The sequence below is a fragment of the Leptinotarsa decemlineata genome, unplaced genomic scaffold (assembly GCF_025532065.1).
Source record: "Leptinotarsa decemlineata unplaced genomic scaffold, Ldec_3_MD MMD2_tig00000010_RagTag_RagTag, whole genome shotgun sequence".
Classification (NCBI taxonomy): Eukaryota; Metazoa; Arthropoda; class Insecta; order Coleoptera; family Chrysomelidae; genus Leptinotarsa; species Leptinotarsa decemlineata.
This window is the reverse complement of record NW_027412538.1, coordinates 11,982,212-12,007,013: the sequence shown is the minus strand read 5'-3', so window position 1 is coordinate 12,007,013 and position 24,802 is coordinate 11,982,212. Positions and strand designations below refer to the sequence as shown.

At 37.5% G+C, this 24,802-nt stretch overlaps 3 protein-coding genes across 5 annotated transcripts in view; 1 reads left to right on the top strand and 2 right to left on the bottom strand.

The window, feature by feature from the left end:
• Window positions 1–1,880, top strand: part of LOC111505068 (dynein regulatory complex subunit 3) — a 111,430-nt gene extending 109,550 nt beyond the window's left edge. For all 3 annotated transcript variants that reach the window (XM_074171562.1, XM_074171563.1, XM_023159814.2), the window contains one exon: window positions 1,654–1,880. In XM_074171562.1, the coding sequence (XP_074027663.1) occupies window positions 1,654–1,852 (199 nt within the window). In that variant the 3' untranslated portion in view covers window positions 1,853–1,880. The remainder of the gene's footprint in view (window positions 1–1,653) is intronic.
• The window catches only part of Gprk1 (G protein-coupled receptor kinase 1), a 184,305-nt gene that overhangs the window by 55,316 nt on the left and 104,187 nt on the right, over window positions 1–24,802 (bottom strand). The window contains exon 3 of the mRNA XM_074171556.1: window positions 21,406–21,479. Within this exon, the coding sequence (XP_074027657.1) occupies window positions 21,406–21,479 (74 nt within the window). The remainder of the gene's footprint in view (window positions 1–21,405; window positions 21,480–24,802) is intronic.
• Window positions 12,198–13,405, bottom strand: LOC111505069 (aldo-keto reductase family 1 member B1). The gene has a single exon (XM_023159815.2). The coding sequence runs from the start codon at window positions 13,323–13,325 to the stop codon at window positions 12,297–12,299; it is 1,029 nt and encodes a 342-aa protein (XP_023015583.1). The 5' UTR covers window positions 13,326–13,405; the 3' UTR covers window positions 12,198–12,296.

Genomic DNA, 24,802 nt, shown 5'->3' with positions numbered 1-24,802 from the left:
GTAATGCCCGTTGTAAGTAGTCTCACTGTGATTCGAAAGTGCATATGGATTGTAACGACAAGGAACCACATTGTCTGCTACATAATTGCTCATATCTGATCCTTCTGAAAAAAAATCTATGTTTCTCCTGTTCATAAAAGAGGACATAAGCCTCTTCGCTCACGAGCGATTTTGGTGAAATTAGGGACACGTGTAAATCGTTGTATTCATTCCACGTGCCACTATAAGGGTGTCTGCAATATGATGTGTAATGGCCGTTGTGAGAAGTCTCACTGTGATTCGAAAGTGCATATAGATTGTAACGACAAGGAACCACATTGTCTGCTACATAATTGCTCATATCTGATCCTTCTGAAAAAAACATCTATGTCTCTCCTGTTCATAAAAGAGGACATATGCCTCTTCACTCACGAGCGATTTTGGTGAAATTAGGGACACGTGTAAATCGTTGTATTCATTCCACGTGCCACTATAAGGGTGTCTGCAATATGATGTGTAATGGCCGTTGTAAGTAGTCCCATTGTGATTCGAAGGTGCATATAGATTGTAACGACAAGGAATCACATTGTCTGCAATATAATTGCTCATATCTGATCCTTCTGAAAAAAATCAATATCAACATTCAATTTATCTCTGAATCTGAATTTGAATGAATTACTAAAATACGGGAAAACTCATGGATTGATAGGAACCTTGTACATTTTCTTCTTTCTTTGGACCTCGTAACAGGTTGGTTTTTCATCTCCATCCAGGGTTTCCTCTTTTGTGAAGAAATCCAAGCACTGTGACAAACTCAAATGGCCAGTTCTTTGTGGCATGGAAAGAGACAAATCCCTGAAAGGATCGAAGGTTACTGATGGGTATCCACAGAAGATTTTAATTGAGGTGTTGGAGGTGTTCATGTTCAAATCAGCCAGGACTCTTGCGCTTTTCCGCTGTCGCTCAATTTTTTGTCAATCTCCGTTAAGATCGGTTTAGGTTTCTGAGTAATTCCATTGAGGTCCTCATGTAAACCTTCTAAAAGATATCAAAGGAATTCTTGGGCATCTTGATGGGCAGATCCCATGAAAATCGTACTTCTATGATCATAAAAATGATTGGCTTTACCCAGTTTCTTACCCTGTCTACAGAATTTTTTCTTGGAACTTCGGTGTTTGAAAATTCGATAACATTACACTGTTTTCTCACTTTTTCATTCACCTGATATTTCTGTGAATAATGTATATCACGTAATTTTACGCAGATGAACAACAACACAAAACATCGTAAAAAACAAACGCCTAAAACACATCAAAGCAAAATACTGCAGAGTATGTGTTTTCATTTAATCAAACTTGAATGTATTCAGTAAACAAACTCTTAATAGTACATCATAATTTTATATTTGTGTATAAATATTGGAAATTATTCTTTCAATAGTTCAAAACAAAACATTCGGAATGATTTATCTCTGTTGCAAATTGAATTTCGAAAATTCATGAATAATGTACGTTTCGGTTTCGCATATTCAACACAGAAACAAAACTTTAGAGTTCGCTTATATTTTGGTTATTGAAAGAAATACAAAAAATATAAGTAACAAAACTACAGAATGTAGTTTCAGATGACTAGCGATTGATACAGGCCATAACTAACAAATTAATATAATTGTAGAGAGGATACTCTAGTTGAAAGGGCTAAACACTGGTTGGAAACCTTCACCAAGAACTTGACCAAAGACGAAATCAAGAGGAACAGAGACAAGTTGCTTGAAATCAACCATTTTCTGGATATCCAAAGAGAAGAATTTGATGAACTAGCCGGGGACAACTATTTAGAAATCGGAGCTGAAGACAGTGAATTTAATTTTTAGTTTTCATTAAATAAAATATATTACACAAGTTGAATTTAATTAAATCTCTGAGACACGAGTGAAGGAGGCGTCCTAAAAATCACATCTTACTAAAATTAATGTAGGATCTTCTCATGAACAATTTACTAAATGCGATACGTGTTCGAGTGTACAATGTCTTCTTCAATTGCAAATAATTCTCTTCAAATATGTGAATGAAAGCACAATATCATTCACTAATGGATAACCTAAATCAACTACCAATAACCCATTCATCAATAAGAAATTCTAAGAAAGAGCTGATTAGAAATGGATGTAATAAATTAATTCTACTTATGGTAACGTGTCAAAACAAAGTCAAATACCCAAAAGATTTGTGTTACGCAATAAAATAATGAAGGCAATCAACAACTAGTGCCACTATTTTCTGGGTTTGAAGACAGTGGATTTTTGTAATTTGTTCCTGACGTTTCGCTGGGACTAGTGCCTAGCTTTCTCAGAGGTTTATATATGAGTTAATATCTCCGATGACTGGATATTACGGCTGCGTAATACGTATTCATGTTGACTCCTCAGGTAGGTTTGGTGTGCTAATACCTGAACCTGAATTAGGTAAATTACGTGAAGCGTATTCATGTTGATTCAGGTTGTCTGGTAATGCCTGTACCTGGATTAGGTACAGACCTTAGGCGTATTTATGTTGACTCAGGTACTAGTGTGCTAATACCTGTACCTGGAATAGGTATATTTCATGCATGTTCATGTTGAGTCAGGTAACTCGGTGTGCTAATACCCGTACCTAATCGAGGTACAGGTATTAGCACAGGTATTAGGAGTTTGTTAACTCGGGTAATTAAGTGTATTATTACCTGTACCTGGCATAGGTAAATTTCGTGAAACGTGTTCATGTTGACGCAGGTAGTTTGGTGTGTTGTACCTGGATCAGGTAAATTGCGTAAAACATGTTTATGTTGACGCAGGTAGTTTGGTGTGCTAATTACCTGTACATGGATTAGGTAAATTGTGTAAAACGTATTTATGTTGGCTCAGGTAGTTTGGTGTGCTGATACCTGTACGTTGATCAAGTAAATTGCGTAAAACATGTTTATGTTGACGCAGGTAGTTTGATGTGCTAATTACCTGTACATGGATTAGGTAAATTGTGTAAAATGTATTTATGTTGGCTCAGGTAGTTTGGTGTGCTAATACCCATATCTGGATCATGTAAATAGCGTTAAGCGTATTTTCGTTGACTCAGGTAGTTTGGTGTGATGTACCTGGATCAGGTAAATTGCGTAAAGCGTGTTTATGTTGAGGTAGGTAGTTTGGTGTGCTAATTACCTGTACATGGATTAGGTAAATTGCGTAAAACGTATTTATGTTGGCTCAGGTAGTTGGGGGGCTAATACCCGTATCTAGATCAGGTAAATAGCGTAAAGCGTGTTTATGTTGACTCAGGTAGTCTGTCTAGTATGATAATGCCTGTACCTGGATTAGGTAAATAGTCGATAACGTTTGTTGACCCTTTTCTACCTGCCCCCAACGGTTACCACATCGCCTTTGATGTCTACCGCAGTAGTAGACGAAACGTCAGGCATAAAAACCTTTGGACCTCGACCAAAAAACCCGGAAAATCGCTTCCTCAGGCTGTGAAAATTGACATATCTTATTTCTGTTATTTTATTATACTTTGTAGTTAGTTATAATCCCTAATTATAAGCATTTATTGCAATAAACTGAATTCAATTGAATTAATTTGATCATGATGGCTGAAAAAAAATATTTCACCGGTAACAAACTGGAAAACACATTGTACGTGGGAGACAAAATCATCCCAGTTCTGTCAGTTTAAGGGTCGATAATCAGCGATGGTAATGCCGTGCCGAAATTAGCAATCAAGCATTCGCGTCACGATCTACTACGACATATCTACGATTCCGTCGCTGGATCGGCAACGAACGTGACAGGATTGAGGATCGAGAATGAAGGATGAATTCAACATGTAGCCGCGCGCAAACGCGAACCATCCGGAATCGCAGGAAAACGTAGAAATCCATTAGAGAACGGTTCCAACGAAATAATCTTTCTTCGGATTTCGATCTGGTAAAGACGGGTCAATTAGAGAAGACGGTTAGGGATCTATATTAGGTGAGGATTTCGAATGACGAAACAGGATTTTCCGACCTGGCGAATCTTTCCATTTTACGGGTTTCAACCGAAAGTAGATAAACATTTTTTTGAAAAAAACCAACTCCCTTTTTCGGCAACCACAGATTTTTATTGAGAAATAAATATTTGGATTAAACAACTAAACAAGGAACAAAAACCATTTGAAGACTATATCGAGGAGAGATACGAGGGTGATACCAAAAGTATCTGGCCCAACAAAGAAAACAAATATTTTGGAAAAAACTGTATTCATTATACAACATAATATCCGTGCAGCTCTATACACTTTCCCCAACGACGTTCAATAAGTTGGATAAGTTTTTATAATAAGAACTGTCTTGCCCCTCATCATTTTTTCATCGTTGAAAAATCCTTGACCACTGAGCCATTTTTTCCAAGTTTGGGAACAGAAAATAATCCGAAGGAGCTAAAACCGGCGAATAGAATGCATGAAGTAGCAATACAAACTTCGATTCGTTAATTTTGGTTATTTCGAGTGAGCTGGTGCAATATTTTGATAAACAACACTTTTTTCTTGGCCAACTGCGGCCGTTTCTGCTTGATTTCTTCACTCAAACATTGCAAAAAGTTCGCATGATACTCGACGTTTATAGTTTTACCTCTCGATCCCCTTAGAATACATCAAAAGAGATATTTCCTATTGAGAGAAGAATATAAAAAATAGTTGAACAGGGATGAACAATTTTTATATTAATGTGCCGGATTTTTCTAAATCACCCGCCAAAATGACGGGTGCGCATTCGCCATTTTATTCGTTGAGTCCGAAAAGAATATAAAATGCCTATTCAAAATAATACAGATGACGAACAGAGACTAGAAATCTTGAATTCGAATTGCCTTTTCTGTCAATTTGTAAAAATGAGAATGAATCTATAGGTGGAAGAAGGTGTTTTCGAGAGGAAAAAGATTAAATTCAATTGTGTGTCGACCAATAAAACATTTAGGTTGATTATCAGATTTCCTTTTAGTGGTGTATGTTTCTTTCAGAATGGATGATCAATAATTCGACAGCCTGCTTCTCTCGTAGTTTTATTTACAACTCTATCAAACAAAACAATATAATGCTCTGCCCAATGAATTTAGACACTGCTCCATATATAATTTCAAGCAAAAGTTGAAAACATATCTGAAGTCTTCTGGATAGATAATATATTTATGTTATAATAAATTGATGGAGGTAGCCCTTACTACGTGGTAGGAGATCATAATGAAGAGAGAAATGAAAATGTTTGTTACCACTTACCATTCAGGTACTTGATTGAGTAGCTGAATTTACAGTTCGGATGTGTCAATTTAAAAACCGGAGAGTAAATTAAATCGATTTAACAGGTTGCACCCGCGATGTTTATGCTTGTAAATTTCCAAGGTTCAGATTCGAAAACTTGTGGTTGCATGCCAAGGAATGGTTTGAAAATGTCGAATCATTTTTTCCTAGTCTGAAGGACCTTTCATGTTTAGCATACCGTTTTTTCTTGACCAACCAGAAATAAGAAATGGGTAACGCTAACATATTTTGGAAAAAGAACAGAAATAATCGCAGGTTTCTTCAGAAAAAACGATGTGGAAGTAGCATTCAGACCACATGCCAGGTTATCTCATTTTCTTTTCAATGCCAAAGATAAGGTCGACAAGTTGGAAAAATCTGGGGTTTATAAGCTCAAGTGTCCGGAGTGTAATAGTGTTTATGTGGAACAATGCGGACGGAATTTCCAAAAACGGTATGCTGAACATACCGTTTTTGGAAACCATTTCTTGGCATGCAACCACAAGTTTCCGAATTTAAACGATACGGAAATTCTGCACTATGCAAGGAAAGGTTGCAAACTCAATTATTTAGAATCCTTGGAAATCCACAAGCATAAACATTGCGGCTGCAACCTGTTAAATGATCAAATCGATTTAATTTACTCTCCGGTTTTTAAATTGGCACACCCGCATGGTGAACTGTAAATTCAGGTACTCAATCAAGTACCTGAATGGTATATATTGGCGAATGTAATGAATCATTGTTAGTTTATTGTATAAGTTTGATAATGTTCATATAGGACGAAACTGTAGTTACAAATGAAAGTGGTAAAAAACATAGAAATTTTCATTTTTCTTTTCATTTATGTTATGCCTTCCTCATATGGTTTTCCCTTTGTCTCACTTTTGTGTATGTTTTGCTATATATTTTACCTTATTCAAGTTAAATAGATTTTTGATATTCACTTTGAACCTTATAGCCTTTGTTTTTTTTCTTTGTTTCACAGAGATTCATGAACTACTCACTTATCAATGTATACTAGGTATCTATTTTTATATTTCTATATAATACATGCTTCTCCCTTTCATTGATTTTTGTATCTACTTCTTTTTTATAATCAATGTTGTGGAATTGGCCGCGGTGGTAGTGCGCCCGACTCACGATCGGAAGACCGTGGGTTCGATTCCCGCCTCTACCAGATATTTTTCTCGAGAGAATTTATCTGGTTGAAGCAGGAATGATTCTGCAACCGTGTTAGGACTCACACGTTAAAAGGTAAGACCTCGTTAGCCCTTAGCTCGCACAAGTTTCTCAACTTCTGAGAGTTGTCGTTCTATGGGGGCGACAGCTGATTAACGGAAAAACAGCCCATTTATTATTAGTATTATTATATATATATTCAGATTTTCAAATCTACTTTCCGTAGTCAGGTTTATTTGTTTTGACAAATGTTATCCCTTGAAAATTCGAGATTCACAATACATCATCTGACCATTCTCAAGCATTCCGAATTATTTTCATAACAAACATGAAGCCTCTATTCACCTCAAACAAATGAAATTGCAATCAAATTGCAATCAATGAAATTGCAATCAAAATGCAATCAAAATGCATCCGGAGTATTCACGTAGATTATATCATCGATATTAACATTCTAGGTGCCGCCCAGGGGGATTAAACCCATCCAGTCCTAAATCCACAATATTAATGGATTAATGAACAGCAATATCTAATCAATATTCGTGATTGCCACCGACTAAGCTATTTCACAATTTTTCCACTTTGGGTAACGATGAAAATATTTTTTAAAACCATACACTATCAATCAAACTAATCTGCATTCCATTTTGAAACAATAAATACCATGGGATGAGAAGTCTCGGACCTAACACAAAGATAGCGCTAGTCTTTTTGCATTCACTGCTTTTTCAGTTAGTACTAACCTCTGAAAATAAGGCTGTTGAAACTTCATGATATTCTAATCACGTTCTAACCACGTTCTCAGGAAGTTTATCATACATACACGCAGTTCTCCAAACGGAAGAGTTCTTGACCAGTGAAGTTCGAGGTGTACTGAGTTGAACCTCAAAACGATGAGCAGCCACAGTTCGTCGCGTATTTCTCATGTGTACCGTTTTTGGTGTAATCAAATGTGCCAAGTCACCTAAAAACCTCCCGTGAAAGTATCGATAAAAGAGAGACAAATTTCCAACCTTTCTTCGATGTTCCAGACTATAAAAGGGATGCGAACATTGCTAGTGATGTTCGCGTCCCAATTAGGCAGATGGCTCCTTTCTGGATGTATTCAGCAACTTTAGGGTATGCTTAGGGGTGGAGCTCCAGTGATCAGAACAATACTCCAAAGAAAGTCTGATCTGATCTTTATACAGCATCAAAAGTTGCTGAGGCATGTATAGTTTTCTGGTTCGGAACATAGTTCCAAGCTTTTGAGAAGTAGTTTTGCAATTCCAGCGACGTGATTGTGCCAAGACATATTGTTTTGAATCTGGTTACTACCACCCCAACTCGAAATCACTTCTAGATCCGCATTAAGATATGCAACTTCTTGCTGCCGGTGAAGATGTGCCTCCGTAGTCGATGTTTTGGAATCAAAATGAAGTGCGCTGCATCAGCAAGCAATATATTGGATTCATGATTTTTCCCTATAAGTCGTTGATATACAATACAAAGAGGGTTGGAGACAATATGGATCCCTGGGGAACACCAACATTGATGGTAAAGTAAAGAGATATCCATCAACGCTCTTTCAGGATGCTGGAGAGCCATACATAGAAATGATTCGATAAACTATAAGCATCGAACTTTGGCCAGCAAACCCTCAATCCACATACAGTCAAAGGCCTTAGAAATAACAAGTGTAACAGCTTTTGACTCTCCATGTTTCTCGATTGCGTATTTCAAAATATGGATGACATACGATAGAAGCTCGTCTGTTGATCTTTTTTTTACGAAAGTCATATCCATGATCGCTCAAAATGTTAAACCCTTCCAAATATTCAAGGACATGGTGGTTCAAGGTTTTCTCCATGATTTTTGATATCACTCCTAGCAAAGCGACTGGTCTCTAGTAGTTTGGAAGATTTTCTTGCCCTTTTTGGAATGGGCTGAACGCGAGCAATCTCCAACAAGAAGAAAAAATCGCTCAGAAAGCGAGAAAATTTTCGTCTTGCGCCGTTACTGTAACTGACCTCAATTGATACCTTTCAGTTTGATTCAGTGAAATGTTAATGGAAAATAAAACAAACGGTAACCATTGCGATGGTTACCGTGAAATATCATTTCATTCATAGAGATTGAGGTCGATCACCCGTTTCTTCGGTGTCGATATTTTTCCAGTTGAAAAAGCGCTAAACGACTTTATAACTGTCGGACCTTTGAGCGTCGTCGTGATCACGTACAAGTTGGACTAGACTAAACAAATGAATAATATTGCTTTCTGCCGATGATCATACGCGCTTGGGAAGGTTAAAAAAACGCTGAGATGAGGTTTTTGTGGCTAGCGTTGTTGACGCGAGGACTTGTGAGAGTTTTTGCGGGGAGACACAAAAAGTTGGTCACCGGAACCCGTCGAGACGAGATCGGGGGTCTCATCCCTCAGCCTTCGAGGCTGAGGAAAGTGGCCTAAATAGGGGAGTTATTTTGTTATGTGAGTGTTTGTTATTTTTTTTACTAACCAGTTGATATTTAGATAGAGTTCACATATTATTTTGTCTGAGTCCATTTCCTATTTGCAAAGAGGTTACATATTGTTGGGTTCCTAGTGCTGATTGTTTAGCTAGAGTTCATAATACAATTACAAAAAAGGGCGAAATTTTTAAAGTAATACACCACCCTTCCTGAAGTAAAAGTAAAACCAAGTTGGTGCGTTTGTAGTTATTCAACAGGTTAAATCATTAGTAAATAGCATGGTAAAATTGTGACCCATTTTTAATGGAAGCATCCCCTAAAATTTGAAGTTGTAAACCGATTTTAATATTTTTTTTTTGAATGTCAAGTACTAAAAGGGCTACCTTGGGACAAAATTTGAAATGTTTATTAAAGTTTCAGGGCATACTACGATATTTTTTCTTAGCCGAAAATCGGGATTTTTGATTAGCGATTTTTTATTGAAAAAATCACTACGCCACCGGATTCAGAGTACCTCTAAACAGGTGTGACCAAAATTTCTTGAAAAAATATTCATTATTAACAAAGTTATGACAACTCAAAAATTCGAAAACTCACACAGCTAACAGTCACAAAAAACACCCTATATCAACAGATATAGCCATAAGAATATTTTTTTTATGATTTCAACAATAAAGTGCCGCCAGATGAAAAAAAAACAAATAGCGTAAATATTTTTAATGAAAATAACTGAATTACATTCAAGTTTTCACGCAAATTAACTGAAACTAAGACCTAATATTTCAATTTGAATCTTAGTTGCCATGGAAATGATATTACTATTTGAGACTTGTGAAAGATTTAGGTGTACTATTGTCAACAATATTCACCTTACAGTTCTTCGAATTATTTTGTGTCATGGCTGCAAGATTGAGCGTAAAAGAAAAAATTGAAATTGTACGCCTTTCGGGAGATGACGTTAGAAGTGCTGGAGAGGTTTGTAGAGTACTTAATGATTGACATCCAGAACGTCCTCGTATTAGCTGCGGTACGGTAAATAAAATATTCAATGAAACTGGTGCAGTATCAAAAATGATGTTGAAAAGTAATCCTGTACAAAGACGAAACAGAAATGACAGGAATGATCAAATCATTTTAGATTATTTCGGAAATAATCCTAATGCCAGTATAAGGAATGCCACTTTAGATTTGAATATTCCACGAGAAACTATCCGGAGATGTCTCAAGGCGAAGAATATTAAATCTTTCAAGCCAAAATTTTTACACACACTTCAAGAAGGCGACGAAGCAAGACGCCTGGAATATTGTTTATGGGCCCAAGGGGAATATTTTTCAAACAATAGAAATTTCCTAAAAATAATTTATATACCGACCAAGCCACTTTCACTACAAATGGAGTAATGTCATCACAGAATTGTCGCTATTGGGCAGCGGATAATCCTAACTGGGTAATAAACTGTAAAAGCCAGTATTCCCAAAAAATCAACGTCTGGTGTGTCCTTTCTTTTTAAACACAGAGTTTTGGGATGCTATTCACGAGCTGCCAATCAATGAACGATCAAATTTAATTATCCAGTTAGGTGGGTGTTCAGTTCATTATGCCAGAGCTGTGAGGCAATAGCTTAACGAACATTTTCCAAACCGATGGATAGGCCGTGGTAGTCCGTTTATAGAGTGGCCACCCAGATCTCCAGGCCTCACAGTTTTGGACTTTTTTCTCTGATGACTTCTCACACAAAAGATTTACAAAAACCGCTCGAGAGATAGAAATGAACTATGTGCAAGAATTCGACAGGTATGTGCAGATATTAGCCCTCAAGAACTAAGGAACGTAATCAGAAACATTCGTAAGCGCTACGACACATGTATCGAAATACGTGGTGGATTAGTAGAGGCTACTAGAATATGAGTTAGAATTAATTGTTGCACTGAATCGAAACATTTCAATAATTAGTTATGTTTATTAAAATTTTTTGCTTCATTGTTAGTTGAATTGTGTGAATGTGATTCCGTTATTTTCATTAAAAATATTTACGCTATTTGTTTTTTTTTTCATCTGGCGGCACTTTATTTTTGAAATCATTAAAAAAAATGATATATTGTGACTGTTAGCTGTGTGAGTTTTCGAATTTTTGAGTTGTCATAACTTTGTTAATAATGAATATTTTTTTAATTGAAATTTTGGTCACACCTATTTAGCGGCACTCTGAATCCAGTGGCGTAGTGATTTTTTCAATAAAAAAATCGCTAATAAAAAATCCCGATTTTCGACTAAGAAAAAATATCGTAGTATGCCCTGAAACTTTATTAAACATTTCAAATTATGTCCCAAGGTAGACCTTCTAGTACTTGACATTTACAAAAAAAAATATTATAATCGATTTACAACTTCAAATTTTAGGGGGGTGTTTCCATTGAAAATGGGTCACACTGTATAAGATTTTACACGTTTTTTTTTATTATTTTGTCCATAGAGTCATTTTCTACTTATTATACTTTATATTTGAAATCTTGGACTTTCATTTTCTCTTGGACTGAGAAAAACACCATCCTCGTAGAGTAAGATGAAGTTAAGAGAACAGAAACAAATACCGAGACTTTTTTTGTCAATCTATCGAGAAGAGAATAGTGAATGAAAAGCATTTTAATTAGGATTAAAATTCAGTTCTGGAACCACATAATGAGTAGTTATACCTTCGCCTTCGTGCGATCGGCACGAATCCTACGGCTTTTTCAGAATTGCCTACCTTCCAAATTTTGATGTGGAGAAACCTGCATCTGGTGACAGCAGCTGCCAAAATTGGTTCACCTTATTATTTTTGAAATCATTATTATTTTTTGTTTTATCACCTTTCAAAAATGCAAAGCTTGAGTGAGGAAGTTTTCACTTTTATTTTTTGGGTATTAATTTTTTCCTTGTAACTAAACGGTATTCTTTCACCGCGCAAATGTAGTTGGGGAAACTCAGACATGCGCGGGAGAAGGAGAGAAGAATACCGCCATTTTTTGCTCAGCAATAAAATCCGGACTCCGCTTTTCAAAGTATTTTTTCCGCATTTTTGTGATTAGTCTCTTTGCTATATGTGTAAAAATCGAAACTCTAGAGTGTTGTGCAACTGAAGAACGCAAATTCGAAGCCTTGCGGACATCCTATCCGTCGACAGAACAACAGGTAAGTGGACCCAACTGTTCGTCGTCATTTTGCATCGATTGGGAGTGACCTCCCTAGTCCTTTAATTATCTATTCTTATTATGCTTATACCAGCGCCTAACGAATAAAGATTTTACAGACAGCATTTATTACACATGAGAGAATATATTTCATTTCACAAAATACGATCACACCAGACAAACCAGATTCATCATCAAATATATATCCAGTCAATACTCATCTCTAGCAAAAGGATGATCCTGGTGGGTGACAGCCCACGAAAAATCGCAGACCCTGCAATTGCGATTCAAGAGGTTAATGATGTTCATATCTTCTATAGACAGACGAAAGTCCCAAATTTCGAAATTCTCCTTGATCCTTGACTTGGTAACGGACTTGGGAATGGTGATGAGGCCCCTTTGGATCAAATACCTGAGAATTACCTGAGCCGTGGTCTTATCGTAACACTTCGCGATAGCCTTGATCGCTGGGTCATCGAGCACCTTTGGATCGTCGGGTTTAGCCCAAGGTCGATCTGGAGAACCAAAGGGACTGTAGGCCGTTACGGCTATATCATGGGCCCACAAGAACTCGATCAGTTCTTTCTGGTGCAGGTAAGGGTGTACTTCAATTTGATTCGTGACCGGTTTTATTTTACACTTCTTCAAAAGACGTTCAACCTGCCTCTTATTGAAGTTCGATATTCCGATAGACATTGCGAGACATTTCTTCTGCATCTCCTCCATGGCTTTCCAAGTGTCGAGGTAGTCTACGTGGCTATAAGCGACGCTTCCGTCTGGGTTGGTGGGAAACAATTCGTAGCCCTCCTTCATCGCGAAAGGCCAATGGATCAGATAGAGATCGAGGTAATCGAGGCAGAGCATCTTCAAAGTATTCTTCAGGGCTTTCTCCACGTCTTCGGGGCGATGTTTCGTGTTCCACAACTTACTAGTGATGTAGAGCTCGTCGCGCTTGACGGTACCGTCTGCCATTTTTTCTTTGAGAGCGTCACCGATTTCCGATTCGTTTTCGTAGGCAGGAGCGCAGTCAATGTGGCGGTAACCGATATCTATTGCGTACTTAACAGCTTCGTATACTTCTTTCGGCTTCGATTTCCAAGTTCCCAAGCCAAACATTGGGAATGTATCGCCATTATTAAACTTGAGGAAAGGAACTCTTGAGCAGCTTGATCCGTTCCGATGTCGGATACAGAGGTTTAGTGTTTTAGGTAGGTTCCGACTGAGCAGAGTACGAGACATTATGAATTTGGATTTTCCATCGAAAAAGTTTAATGATTGACAGTTTTGGAAATGACTGTCAGACACAATATGAATGTCAGATGATCATTACGTAGTTGTCAATGTGAAATGAAAGATTTCTGCCATCGAAGTAAGGTGGCACTGGCATCGATGTGAAACTAAAGGAAAACTAACGGCGACTTCATCGATTCCAGTGACGCATTTGCTTTTTCAGCTGCAGGAGAACCCGGAAAAACCTGCAGCACCACATCATCTGCAAATCTTGATCTACCAATGTCATCTCTCTCATAAAACAAAATGTTGGTGTCTCCACAGGCTCCAATAGATACAATACATCACCAGAACACTTCGTGACACAACCATCGTCTAACTTGAACCAGTCAGTTTCGTCTTTGACCAATGCGTAATAATGGCCTGATTCAACGACAGAACCACAGTGAACAATGACTGCATGAATATTATAATAGTGGTCTGCTAGATTGAAATGTTCATCTACTTCGAACCTTCCAAAGAGTTTCTCGCTTCCGTCAGAGGTTGAGTCTTGTTTGAAGATCATCAGTGTTATCATTAAATTGACTGGTGCCTCAGCTATACTTGTTTCCTTATAACAGCCAGTTAGTTTGGCACATGTTTGGAATACAGTCGATCATCACCTTAAAAATTCCATTTCCAAATGATTCATCAATACGCTTTGCACGGACTGGTTATTAGTCATGTTTGGAAAAGATAGATAAAGTTCCAGAAATTCACAAAAGTTTTCTCTACTTCTTGAACATTTACTACAAAGTAAACAAGTGAGGATTTTTCCAGCAAAAGATTTACAAACAATGAAAATATTTTATGTAGCTTCACCAATGATTTAACGAGTCAGAATTTTTTATTTCTATTCTATTTCCTAATATTCTGAAAAGATGTGCATTTATATAAAAGTCTATAGTATAATTCCATAACAGTAGGCAGTAAATTCTCAGAAATATTATTACTTCAAAACGAAAACATTGTTATCGAGATGACTATTTATGAGGCATTCGAGTACTTTCACTTATCTCCGCTTTCCTCCTTCCTTCTTTAGCGGAAGATGACCGTTTGTCGCTTGATTATGGGTTTCCATATGTTGCCTATTTCTATGCTAGCTTAGCTGAATACATTGTTGGACAAAAGTATGCGGCTTCTTTTAATTTCCTCTCTGTGTATGATCTCAGCTTGGAACCACTCGATGTTATGTTGATGGGTCCAAACATGCTCTGCTATTCCTGATTTGCTGGTTTCCCCTTGCTGTGTGTGTTTCTTGTGCACGGCAATGCGAACTTTCAATTGCCTCTTAGTTTCACGATATAGGATTTCCCGCTGCTACGGATAGTGTTTCCGGATCTGAAGCAGGTTGTACTTGGACCCAATTTTTCTTATCCTTTCCGATACTCCTCTGAAGTAGGGAACTGCAAGCACTGGTTGTGACGGCTTCTCTTCCTTGCGAAGCTCTTGCTGTCTTTCAGCCAAAGTCTGTTCCACCACCACTTTGGAGTAACCATTCCATTGAAGATCTTTTTTGATGATGCTTAGTTCCTTCTGGAGACCTTCCTTCATATTACAGAGCCCTCAAGCACGATCCAGTAGAGTCTTGATGATTCCTCTTTTGTTAGAGTGATGGTAATTGGATCGTGATTCAGATACTGTCCCGTATCCTGGCTTTCCGGCATACAGATGTTTCCCATTTACTGTCGATCTTCTTCACCAATACGTCAAACAATGACAATTCGTTGTGGACTGTTTTCTCCATTATGAGAGTAATGGAAGGTTTCACGCTGTTGATGTGCTTCGGAAAGGTGTCTATTTCTGTTTTCCATAGTTCCATACTATTAAGGTATCGTCAATGTATCCCAACCAGACTTGGGGCTTCTTGTGGGCTTCTTCTTTTTTGTACCTTGGGAGCTGTCTGACTTGTCCATTTAGTCCAAGTCTCCAGAAAACACTGCAGCCTCTTGGGCGTTCATTCTCCCATCTTCCCATCACACCCATTCCATCAGTTTCGTTCCCTGTACTAGTTTGTACAGATTACGTGTTGGATGTTCGTCATATTCTTTTGGGCGTAATTTTGTACGTCCATATATTGCCTGCCTCCTGTGATTCAGTGCCTCATATTCGCATAAGATGTGTAGAGCTGTTTCCATCCCTTCGTTGCACAATCTGCAGCTGAGGTCTCCGTTGTACAGCCCTATTTTATTCAGGTGTCCTCTAAGCGGACAATGACCGGTTAGTGACCCTGTAATCATTCTGAGCCGATCCCTACTATATTGAAGTAGTTCTTCGGTTCTTTTCTCGGACGGTTCCCCAATGAAGCTTCTACTGTGTTTGTTGCCAGGTACTTTTATCCAGTACACTGTGTGCTGATCTGGTTTCGTACCAATGATTTTGGTACCCCCAGAGCTGGTTCAGGACCTATATATGAAGTTGGTGATCCGCGTCTAGCGCATTTATCAGCATTATCATTGCCTGTGATTCCTGAATATCCTGGCACCCAGTTGTTCCTGTTTGCAAGTTCATTCAGTTCTTCATGGCATTCCCAAACCAGTTTTGATGTCACCTTCGGGTTTGTCAGAGCCCCTAGTGCGCTCTTGCTGCCTGTAAAAATATTGATTCGCTCATTTCTTTGAGGTCTCAATTTAAAAAGCCTTGAACACTGCAAGATAGCATACACTTCCGCCTGAAAGACGGATGTGTATAATCCAGTAAACTGTAGTTTAAATTTCTATCCGCTCGGTATATTCCAGCTCCCGTTCCATGTTTGGTCTTCGATCCATCTGTATACCAGGTGTTTTTCCTAAACATGTTTTCGGGATGACTAATGGTCTTCCACTCTTCACGGTTTATGATTTTGGCCGTGAAGTTGGTGTTAAAGGTGTAGTTTGGTGAGTTTTTCAGTCTGAACTGGCCCATCCTGGCCTCCCCATGATCACAAAGTGTAAAGGAGGTAGATTCAGGAGTGTCTTCAATGCAGCTGTTGGGGTAGTTCTCAATGATTCCGTTATTCCCAAACACGCAAGTATTTGCACCTTGCCTAGTTTGTTGATGGCGGTCGCCCGCTTCATATTTGGCCACCAGACCAGAGATGCGTATGTTATCATGGGTTTAACCACCGTCTTGTATAGCCAATATACCATGTCCCGTTTTAGCCCCCATGTTTTTCCATAGGTGCGTCTGGCAAGCATCACTGCAACCTCCGCTTTCTTTTTTATCCTGTCCAAGTGTTGGTTCCAGGACAGTTTGGAATCTAGGGTTACTCTCAGATATTCAACCTCCCTCGACATTTGTATTTCTTTACCTCGAAGTTTTAGAGGTCGGAGACCCTCCGTTTTAGTCCTCTTGGTGAATGCTACTATGGTCGATTTGGATGGGCTTATGTTAAGCCTTTTTTCTTCGGTCCATCTTTCTTCGGTCTGAGGACAGCTCCTTGCTATCTGTGCCACGACTGTTTCCCCCATAATGGTTGTATATACCAATCTTCCCCTACACATGCAGTCCATCCACCTAGAGCATGTCTTGTCGATCCCTCTTCTTCAATGGCCAGAGTTTCAAACCACATATATTTTGGATATAACCGGCGAAAGTGATGATCTCATTGACAGTCCCTCATCTTGCGTAAAGAATTCGTTCTTCAGTTGGAAATAGCAGTTCTGTACACTTATTCTATGATTACCTCTATCGGTCAGTTCGTTCTATCTTCCAGATTCTCATCTTCGGATAGCTTCCTTTGTATGAGTTGAAGTGCTGAAGTTCCTTCATAGATTTCGAATCATCATCACATCACTTGCTGTGTTTTATCTTTACAAAAAATATTAGACAGTGAAATATTGTCAACCATATATGTTTAATATTTGGATATTTGATTAGTGCTTCTTTTTTTAAGACGATTTCCATGTCACTTTACATATACGAGTAGAAATATTGTAATGCTTACTTTGTAGCTACTTCAAAAATAGTAACAATTAATATTACAACTTACTAAAATATCCTCGTCATTTGAAATATATTATGATAACGCAAACGGTGCACCTCATCAGTTAGTAATTAACGCTCATTAAAGTAATTATCCAACATTTTTTCAATTCATTCATGAACTCAAAACAAGACAATTAGATAGGATATTCTAAAGCTGTTGAGTTATCAGTAATGTACTTCAAGTAAAAAAAAATCGCAGATCCTTTTTAAATTTTAATCATAATTTATTGAATGTTGCCCAGTTTTTATTGCAAATGCTTAGTCATTTTGCGTCAGAGAATATTTTGCCGTCAAAGAATAGGTATTTCTCTAAGACTTATATACTAGTGACGATGTAAATTAATGTTTTACACGTGCACGGTGTTATGGATACTCGAATAATTTCATTTTGTGGCTACTTCATTATTATACGTCACACGTATATAACACGATAAACATACATTGGAAATTTTTGAAGAAGGAAAGGCTATTGAATATTGAAAGCTGGGTTATTGCTATTTCTACTTAATGAATAGCGCTACGATTAAAATTATAAATGATTTTTCAATTTTCCACAAGCCATATTACACGGACATTGTCACAGATAATTACTCGACACATCCCTTTCAAAATAAAGTAGTAGTGTTGTGCTCAATAGTATGTTTGACAGACTATTCAATATTCCACTGTGCGAAAGTAATTTTGAGGATGAACTATTTGCACCAAACAAATTACTGTCTACAACGGGTTGAAGGTAGATATTATAGATATTATCCCATTGAGTTGGGATGTGGGGGTTGAGCAAACCGGCCATCGGATGCTTGCTTCCACGTAGCCCCGGTGAATACGGGAATGGCAAAATCACTTGTGGTTCTGTTATTCCCTAACTGAATATCAGTGTCTATATCCGTGGATGAATGACACTGAGCCTAACAGTTGTCTCTAGAAAACCTTCGAAATACCGGGCGCCCTCTCGTCGTAGCATCGCCTTGTCACGGTAATGCGGAGCACTGCCGTGATTGATCTTCTTTCCCTAGCTACTCCTGGAATTTTTATGGACAGAGTAAACTCAAAAATTCTTTCTGACGCTGAGTCTACAGAGGAGATGGATAGCGAGCTTACGACTCCAACTGACCTCCCTGTAAATTTAGTTCAGAAGCGAGAGCTTCTCGACTCCCCAAATCCTGATCCAATAACTGAACGACTGAGTCGTCTCCTGAAGAGCGGGGTACCTTATGAAATTCTTGAGCGGCGTACGCAGAATCTGTCTCAGGTGAAGGAACAAACCCCCCACGAGCAGATTAGCAAACATTTACGCTCAAGTGATGATTCACCAAAACCAGAGGCAAAAAAGTCCTGCACGGTTGAATGTAAGGCATCGTCAGGTGTAGCTGACGTGCAAAATCCCTCATATGGAAAGGTTGTCGCGGGTTCTTGGTGGAAATCTTGCACCTTGACTATCCGACTACCGCATTAACGATGAAATAGCAGAGCATATACTTTGTGCTTGCCCCGCTGGGGAGCGAATCAGGTTTCCAGAGTGCGGCGGAGCCGTACTCTTACCATCTGACCTGAACGACCACTCACCATACAAACTAATCAGCTTCGTTGAGAAGCTGGGTTTATTTGGTCGAGTGTGAATAGGTGTGAGCCACAATAAACCCTTGCGGGTTGCGGTGGAGGGTCGCATACACCCACTCACTTTGGACCTGACTTAACCTACCTTAAGCGTCATTAGACATTATAATTTTTGGAGATCCCACCAATAACATGACAGATTGCAGTGCAAATTTGCAGTGCAAATAATAATTTAGGCAAATTTGTCAAAAACAATAAAGACAAATCTTCAGTGTCGGATAGATCAGGAGTATGTGAGTTGACTTGTGGTTATTGCCCAAAACTTTATGTTGGCCAAGCGGGGAGAATATTTTCTGAAAGAATAAAAGAACATAGGAGGTGCGATTTGGAAGAAAATGGTTTGAAACTCAATTGGAATGCTCGGAAATTATTAGATTAAGAATTTACTAAACGACCAAAAAGAGGAAAAACCTTTTCTTGTCTATGTTAAGAATGTTACAGTTCGGATTGGGAGAATTTTAGAGAAACACGACGTGAAATCAACATTCAGGCCAACAAAAACAGAAAAAGTCTGAGGTCAGTTGAGGACTCCAGAAAGCCTTTAGCAACACCAGGGATATGTTGGACTCCTTGTAGCTGTGGAAACTACGAAAAGAAGTATAGTTATCCGTCTCTCTGAACACAAGAGAAATCGACAAATCAGCTGTAGCCGAAAATGCTCTGACACTAATGACAGTAATATTGGATGAAACTCAAAATTAGTAACCAAGAATATATAGAGAGGCAATAGAAATTCAGAAACACCGGGATAATTTGTATAGAAAGGAAGAGGCAATGAACATTAATGAAATATGGCTACCTGTGCTTAATTATACACAAACAAGGTCAGATGATCTAATTAAGAGAAACAAAGCATCGCCCGCCTATGATATTGAAAAACCAAAGATAAATTTACACCACTGTAGTTTCTGGTTTTGAATATATCTACCACAGTGTTGACGACACGTCAGACATAAAAGCCTGCAAACTACGGCGAAAAAAACTCGAAAAATAGCTTCGGCAAATCCGAAACGTCCAATTTTCCATGACTGGCGCATTATCAAGGCTGAATTTGACCGATGGCTTGAGTTATGTTGCCTTTGAGGGCCGCTGTGGTTTTTGACTTATTCGCATACACCTGCCACTTAAAAAAGCCCCAAAGGAAAAAGTCTAACGGAGTTAAATCTCACGATCTCGGTGGCCGGTTCACATTATCTCAACGTGAGATGGCCATGTTCTTAAATAGCTCGTGCAGAATATCCAATGTAGCATGAGCTGTGTAGCACCACACAATTGTTGAAACCACATGTCGTTGGTGTTCAGATAATCCAATTTAGGCCAAAAGAAGTTGGTAATTATCGAACTATTATGTTCGCCGCAGGGATGGCCTAGCCAACGTCTTTCTCAAAGAAATATGGACGGATGACACCGCCAGACTATAGTATCGTCCCAAATTCGACAAATTCGTTTGTTCACATAACCAGGAATCCAGAAAAGGCCTTTATCACTGAAGATGATTTTTCGATGAAAAATATGAGTGCCAACTGCTGCAGAGCTGTGTTCAGCGAACACACGCCGTTGGTCGTTTAGATAGACTTCCTCCCTGGTGGTCTTGCAGATCTTGGGCGGCCGCCACAGTCAGAAGTCGGATGTTAACTCTTATCCTTATGGAGAGGGATACGCACAACATTTGATTTCTGTATTTATAACGAGCGTAGATATAACGAGCCGTTTTTCACAGCGAACCGAGAGAGATTTTTAGATCCGTTCTCTCCTGTCGATCATGTAGTACTCCTGTTTGCCCAGCAAGGACATCTTTTTAGCTCCCTTATAGATAGCGACTCGTTTCTGTATTTACGCGAAAATAAACAGGGCCGTATTCATGCACTGCATGACTGACATGCTAACTGACCCAGGAACCTTCAGTCTCGACGCAAAATTCGCCAAGTTGTGGTCCGCGAAAGGCCGAGTTCTTGCGAGCGACGCAAAATCGACTGCCTCGGATTCTCCTGCACACTCTCATAGACAGCGGCAATATTTTCGGCAGATCTTGCGTTTTGTCGACGTACAGGTGTAAGTGGATCGTTCACTGAACAGACAAAGCGCGCGGTACGTTTCCTGAACGGAACACCCATTTTGATAAAACAATTTTATCATTTGCACGTATTCTTGAATGCTATATCCGTCCATGGTGATTTGGCAAAACATACCAAATAAATGACAACTAATTTGACAGGTGTAGCTTTAACAATTTGACAATTGATAACGATCAATTGTCAAATTTCGTTGGAAACTGTTGGAATACCCGTTATTTGTCTTTCATAATGGTTCAATATGAGTTCAAAAACTCGATATATTTTACAAAATATCCGATCAGCTTTTCCGTTTATTGGAATGAAATCAATAAAAATGGCACTGCATAACGACAAGATGTGAATTTTACTGCAACGGCTATAAATTATATGGATGTTATGAAAATTTTACTAACCTCTTCATAAAACCGCAACTGAGGCACCGGATCATCTGATACATTTTCGCAAAAATCCTTGAAAAGCAAATATCCTGAAACAAAAACAAAAATGTATTTTGAGCCGATTCAGCATAACGGTGAAACTCGTAATGATTTGATGATTATTCAAAAGGTTTTGTATCAATGATGTCCCATGTTATAATTTTCAATTAAAAATTTTTCCGTGGAGGTTCAAGTACAATTGAAAAATTCAGTGAAAAAAAAATCGAGGAATACATAGAAGAGTACAATTTTGGATGAAAAGCAACAGTAAGCCAGTAAGAGCAAATTGGTTATTTTTAGTTATTTAACGTAAAAACAGAAGTATTTTAAGCCAATATACTTTTGAGAATTTGGAGTCCTCAAAATGAACGAGGAAGTGATCAGATATAATAGTAATATAATAATAATAATTTATTTGCTCATAATATTTAGATGTACAACAGAGTGAGTAACAGTAATGGCAAATGAAATAGAAAACCCATAAAAGGTGAAACCTTGTGCATGGGTATGCTACTAAAGTATGCTATGAGTTAGATCTATAAAATGTAATAACAGAGTAAAAACAATACATACATAAACCCAATAATATACAAATCAAACCTCGCAACACACGCCATACAAAGAAAAACATAATTTCCCCACCAGAGAATATAAAACTCATAAAACAAGTCAATAAGGGAAACCGTATGGACATTTGGGAAAACTTGAACATCCATAAATTTAGCAGTCATAATTCACTTATCGAGGAACAAATACAAATCAAAACACAACAATGTAAGTCACAAAAAGGATTTGAAGCTTTACAACATTTTAGGAATCACACGTTAAAAGGTAAGACCTCGTTAGTCCTTAGCTCGCACAAGTTTCTCAACTACTGAGAGTTGTAGTTCGTATGGGGGCGGCAGCTGATTAACGGAAAAACATATTTTAAAACAGATTTTTTTAAAAAACAGATTTAATTATATGCGAGCGTTTTCGATAGCTGGTCGTGCTCTACTCAAACTGAACGTGTTATCCTGTTGTATGTCCTTTTATAAGTTCCGAACGCCACAATACAGATACTCCAGGTTCTTTAGGTAAATTTGCCTGTATTTGGGTTACATTAGGTACTATTCTTTGTGTTGGATCTTCTCTAGGTTTACTATTTCTAGGAGTGGGTATTGATTTGTTTAATATATTGAATGTTAGATAACTTTTTCGTCAATTTATGTATGTTCAATAATTGTTTTTCTCTCATTTTTACTGTAAATATGGATTGTAATGTTATTCAATGGCGAAAAAATTTACAACTCATTAAATTATAGGCCCTAAAGAAGCTTCCCAATAGAAGCGAAAGCTTGGCAAAGTAGAGCAGAGTTTGATTTTCTGACTGAGAGACGCTATGTCTTATGTACACTATAAGTTTAGATCAAAGAGTTATACACCGATAATAAAATATAACAATAAAAGTGAATTGAGTATCAATTTTTTTTTCGTTGATTTTTTTATTAATCTCTTTTGATGTTCACAAATATAAGCAGTATATTTAAAGTTAAATTTACTTTAAAGTTTTCTGTGTTTATGTGTTGTTAGGGTCCAATTTGTATTAAACTTGTTTTTTGAATTTCTCTTTGAAAAGATTCGTGAATTGATTCGGGGGGCTGGTTTAAAATCCATACCTTCAACTTCTTTTCAAATAGGAAACGACTAATAAGTGTTTTTATTTCATTTTGGATTTTTCTGTAAATATCGGGCATAGATAAGAGAGGACTCTTTGGTTTTTTGTAGTTTCAACTTTTGGTATTCTGGTTGTTTGGTTTTCAGTAGAGTATTGTATGGAATATTTGGGAGAGTTCATACTTGTGTTGGTGATGGTAAGATGCAAGATTAAGGAAGTACAGTTGATAGCTTAGATTGTTGGAGGTAAAGAAATCTGTAGCTTTTATTATACATTATCTTTATCAGCAATGTTTGGGTCACTTCTAGGTTTTTAATATATTTATAATTGAATTGACAGGATATGTATGGACGTGTGTTTTTAAAGACAAATGTTTTACCTAACCCAAGTATAGTCAACAGTTCTCCACTGCCTCATCTCTACAACTGATGGGGATATAATTAGAACTGATGAATCGGAAAAATAAATGGCCTCTGTTATTTTTATATTGTCGGAGTTTTGCTTACGCTTACCACTCAACCAAGTCCTGATTGGCGACGGTTCTACCGGTAGGAAACTTATAGCAGTGCTCGATTGGCAAAAGGTCTGGGAAGTATGGTGAATAAAGTAGCTCGAATAATAACAGAAAAATCAAAAAAGGGTCCTTCACATGATGATCATCTTTTTCAAAACCAGTTTTTGAAAACCACTTTGATATTTTATATATAGGGGAATTAATAAAACTGACAATTGCTCTTAAATGTATCCCTTCTTTGTGGATTTTAAGTAGAAAATACATTTTGGGAAATATTCCATTTTTGTAGTGAGGTAGTCAGCACTTTTTATCAATATATTTATGATCTAGTAATCCCTTAATTATTTTATTAGACTTATTTTGTATTTTGTATTTTTGTAGACTTATTTTTTTTGGTAGGGTCCTCTGATGAAATTTAATATACTTTTCTGTCGATCAACATTTCAGTAGATCTCACAACAAAAATATTTCTATCTAGCACTGCTGTTACTTGTCAACTTTAGTGACGATGATATCAGGATGTTCTTTCAAAAATATTCGTGTATATCTTATATATTTAAAAAATGTTTTATGAGTATTATTGAAATGTTTGTTACGATTTGTATAGTCAGTTAAAATATTAACTATTTTATCGCGTTTTTCAATTTTTTCTTCGTTTGAAAAAAAAAATATGCCTTTCAATACCAACTAAAGAAGAGTCTGAAACTGTTATTAACTTTTCGAAGAAATTGATAATAAGAATGAAAATATATCTATGTCTATAAGTTTCTCAAACATCTATGTAAATCTACCTCGTACATATTTTCTCAATAAACCATTTTCTCAATGTACCATTACAATTTCAAACCAGAACATTCAGTTTAGTTCACTGAGTGCCACTGTCCTATGTTCTACTGAAATGTTGTTTCAGGAATTGAAGGTAAAACCTAATATCTTCCGATCAGCAATGCTACCAACGTGTCACAAACAACTATTAATTTAAATTTATCGGGAATATCTTCCATCGGAGTTCGTAATGATACGGGAAAATGCTTTCACAATCTGGTCCCGACAACAAAGGGTGTCAAATATCAGAGTTCATAATAGTACGTTCAGGTGTGATATCAATACGAATATTTTACGTCACACGCAGCTATGTGATGCTCCATGGCCCTGATTCCCTTACTACGACGTATTATGGGTATTCAGCGGTGAGAGCGTAG

Excerpts from the sequence above, each read along its gene's own strand:
- LOC111505069 (XM_023159815.2), bottom strand. The coding sequence starts at position 13,325 with ATGTCTCGTACTCTGCTCAGTCGGAACCTACCTAAAACACTAAACCTC.